At 41.0% G+C, this 4,292-nt stretch overlaps 1 protein-coding gene across 1 annotated transcript; it reads right to left on the reverse strand.

The window, feature by feature from the left end:
* Positions 1–3,034: 3,034 nt before the first annotated feature.
* Positions 3,035–4,000, reverse strand: LOC120226601 (olfactory receptor 14J1). Its single transcript, XM_039224772.1, has one exon. It carries the CDS (start codon positions 3,998–4,000, stop codon positions 3,035–3,037), a length of 966 nt encoding a protein of 321 aa, XP_039080703.1.
* Positions 4,001–4,292: the final 292 nt, after the last annotated feature.

Raw genomic sequence — 4,292 nt, forward strand, 5'->3', positions numbered from 1 at the left:
ACAGCCCAGAACTCAACTACATGGATAAATCAGAAGACCGTTATGCTCAGCAAAAGGAGTTTAACATTGAAGAATGCATATGATTTCATTTACATAAAATACAAACAAATGTTTAATGACAAAAAGCAGATTAGTGATTTCTTGCAGTAGAAGGCAGTAAGAGGAAGGACTCCAGATACACAAGAATATTTTGGGGGTGATGGAAATGTTCTGTATTTTGATTGTGGGTGTTGTCAGTATTCATGGATTTATACCCTTGAAGCGTAATAACCTTTATATAAATTTTACCATAATAAAGTTGGTGAAAAATGTAGAAAAGAAAAAAAAAACCCCAAAGTGTATTGTATTCAAAATTGAAAATATATTTAATATATTCAATTGAATTAATGTATATTAATATATATATTAATTGAATTGAATATATAATATATATATTTGTGTGTATATTATACAAAGATATGCTTGAATGAAGAAACGACAAAAAGAGAAAGATTTTCAAAAGGGGATGGGTTAAATACAGCACACAGTCACTGAAATGATTTTACATATTTCTCTAGAATGATGTTATTTCATAACAGGAAGTTGTCAACCATATGTAAAGTAGTATTACAGTGAAATATAATGTTCACATATGTATACACATAAATAGAAAAATGTCTAGGGGCACCTGGGCAGCCCAGTTGGTTAAGCATCCGACTTTGACTCAGGTCATTATCTCACGGTTAATGAGTTGAAGCCCCACATCAGGCTCTCTGCTGTCAGTGCAGACAGCCCACTTTGGATCCTCTGTCTCCCTCTCTCTCTGCCCTTCCCCTGCGTGCTTGCTCTCTCTCAAAAGAAAAAAGAAAAAGAAAAAGAAAAAAAGAAAAGAAAAGAAAACATTAAGGGCACCTGTGTGGCTCAGTCCGTTAAGCATCCGACTTCAGCTCAGGTCATGACCTCACAGTTTGTGGATTCAACTCCTGCATTGGGCTCTGTGCTAACAACTCAGAGCCTGGAGCCTGCATCGGATTCTGTGTCTTCCTCTCTCTATGGCCTTCTCCCACTTGCACTCTGTCTCGCTCTCTCTCAAAAATAAATAAACATTAAAAAACTATTAAAAACAACAAAAGAAAAATATCTAGAAATCATACATAGTACAATATCAGTTCCAATGAATCGATGATTTAGTTTAAATTTTTTTGTCTTCTTTATGCAATTATTTACAAATAATATGCAACCTGTTTAAACCATATATATATTACATATATATTAATGCACATATAGAGAAAGAAGAACAGTTGTGGACCAAGCTTCAAGACTGCAAAATATGGCAGTAATAGAGATTTTGTCATCAATTCCAGCTTCATGCTTGAAGAGAAATAATATGCATGACCTTTAAAACAAACAACAAAACAGTCTTCATGTGTGTGCATGCATGTGAAGGTTATGATAAACAGAACCATTAATCCAAACAGCCATGTAAAAAATACTCCTCCATTACTCAGCAGTTGCTTATCTCCACTGTTCTCCGCACATGTACTTTGGTTCATTTCACCAAAATTGAGAGAACCAGTGTAGTGTTGTTCTCTTGTGATTACGAGCCCTTCATGGAGAAGGTTACACAGCCTCCTACCCCAGGAGTCAGACCTTGGAACCAGCAGACCTGTGACTCATGCTCATAGATTGGAGGTGCTCCTCTTCCTCACCCTTATTGTGTTTCATGGACCCAGAAGGCCTCGCTCCCTAAGTCTGTAAAAACATCTTGTCAAGCTCTTCTATGGATCAGAATAAGAAATGCATTAACACAAATTCTCTAGTAATGGAAAAGCAGTACTTAGTTACAGAACTATGTGCTTCTGTTTATATGTATCTACACATATACATACATGCTGGGAGGCAGCTGCAAGAAGTAGAGGCAAATGAACAAGCTTTGAGTTGGGCTACTATTAGATTCAATCACAGCTTTACTACTTTTTTTAATGTTTTTTTTTTTTTTGAGAGAGAGAGTACACGCACACACGAGAAATGGTGGAAGAGCAAAGAAAGAGAGAGAGAGTGTGCACATGTGTGCAAGAAGGGGAAGGGCAGAGAGGAGGACAGAGGATCTGAGGTGGGTTCTGCACTGTGAGCAGTGAGACTGATGTGGAGCTCAAACTCACCAACCAAGAGATCATGACCTGAGCCGAAGTCAGACGCTTAAACTGACTGAGCCACCCAAGTGACCCACAGCTTTACTACTTTTTATTTGAGAAGTCTCAAGAAGCTAATCTTTCCTAAATTTAGTGTCCTAATTGATTGAATGGGGACAATGTGGCCTAGCTAGAAGATCCGTCTAATGGAGTTAAAAGAAAACTGTGTATAACGAACCCAACATTTATTAGGGACTGAAAACATTGTAGGAAAAGCTATTATACTCTTTAATAGGAAGGGGAATTGATGTGGAAGCGTGACAGACATAAGAAACTCGTAAGCCCACTGGAAAGCACACACATAAACCAAGAACGTGCTCCCATAAACACTCATCCTACGCGTCAGTAGTCTGGAACCTCTCTGTTAGAAATCAACTTCAGGGGGCACCTGGAAAGGTTGAGCGTCCTACTTTCGCTTAGGTCATGATCTCGCGGTTCGTGGGTTCGAGCCCCGCGTGGGGCTCTGTGCTGACTGCCAGCTCAGAGCCTGGAGCCTGTTTCAGATTCTGTATCTCCCTCTCTCTCTGACCCTCCCCTGCTCACGCTGTCTCTCTCGCGCACTCTCTCTCTCAGAAATAAAAAAAATAAAAATAAAAAATAAAAAAAAAATAAAAAAGAAATCAACTTCAGATTATGCTGACCAGGCCCTAAACTCTTTGCCTTTTCTGTTTTATTTCAGAAAAATGTCCTAAAAGATGCCTACAACACCTGAATTGGAGGAAGGAAAGCTACTATCCTGAGAAGCATAATATCTTAAGCAGATTTTGAGCAGAATATGAATAGAAACATTGGAAGGGAGGAAATCAGACGTACCCTTTTACAATCTGAAACCTAATGACAATACCTTTTATTTGTATGATTCTTTAGAATTTAAAAATGGCCTTTAAATATAGCCTTCTCTGGGCAAATTCTTCTTTTGACAGCACCTTCCTCAGAGCGGCCTTCATGGCTTCATTCCGTAAACTGTAGATAACCGGATTGATTGTGGGTGGTATCACTGTGTAGAAGACAGAGAACATGAGGTCCATAGCTGATTGAGAGTCAGAAGGGGGCCGCAGAAACTCAAAGCCTGCTGTGGAGAGGAAGAAGGTGACTACAAATAGGTGTGGTAGGCAGGTGGCAAAGACTTTGGTCCGGCCCTCTGCTGATGGGATCCTCAGCACGGTGGAGAAGATGCGGATGTAGGAGAGCACGATGGACACCAAGCAGACGAATGCTGCGGAGGTTGTGAAGGCAGCCACTGCAATCTCATTGACAAATTCATGAGAACAAGCTAGTTTCAGCATCTGAGGAATGTCACAGAAGAACTGGTAAATGACTCTCTCCCCACAGAGTGGTATGGAGAAGTTCACAGCAGCATGCATGAGCCCAGAGAAGCCCCCAGCAAGCCATACAGCTGTCACTGCATGCCTACAAGCATAGGGGTCCATAATGGTCTCATACTGGAGGGGTCGACAGATGGCGACATACCGGTCATAAGACATCACAGTGAGGATGGCCACTTCTGATGAGGCCAGAGCTATAAAGAAGAAAACCTGAAGAATGCACTGACCAAGGGAAATGTAACCACTGTTTGTAAGTGAATTTGTGATAGACTGAGGCACTGTGACAGAGATGAAACAGAGGTCCAGGACAGAGAGGTGCTTCAAAAAGTAATACATGGGGGACTGGAGGCGATGGTCCAAGGTGGTCACAGTAATGATGAGAAGGTTTCCTGTCAAGGCCAATAGGTATGTCACCAAAAACACCAATGCATATAAAATCTGAAGCTTACGGTTTTCAGAAAACCCCATGAGGAGGAATCCACTCATGGAGGTCAAGTTGGCCATGGTCACAATGAACATAGCAAGTATGACTGTCAAGGAAGCCAAACAACAGTAGAAAGAATGTATCATATTTAGTATATGTGCATGTCAAGTTAACAGTGCACCCAGCATAGACCTACCGAAATCAAGACAAATTTATCCCCACGGTGATTAAGTAACACTTCATTTAGAAAAATTTTTACATGGGGCGCCTGGGTGGCTTAGTCGGTTAAGCGTCCGACTTTCGCTTAGGTCATGATCTCGCGGTTCGTGGGTTCGAGCCCCGCGTCGGGCTCTGTGCTGACTGCCAGCTCAG

Source organism: Hyaena hyaena, unplaced genomic scaffold, assembly GCF_003009895.1.
Source record: "Hyaena hyaena isolate Hyena2069 unplaced genomic scaffold, ASM300989v1 scaffold_1796, whole genome shotgun sequence".
In the NCBI taxonomy this organism is placed as follows: Eukaryota; Metazoa; Chordata; class Mammalia; order Carnivora; family Hyaenidae; genus Hyaena; species Hyaena hyaena.

Bases quoted from the DNA above. Each gene is read 5' to 3' on its own strand.
- LOC120226601 (XM_039224772.1), bottom strand. From the start codon at position 4,000: ATGGCCAACTTGACCTCCATGAGTGGATTCCTCCTCATGGGGTTTTCT.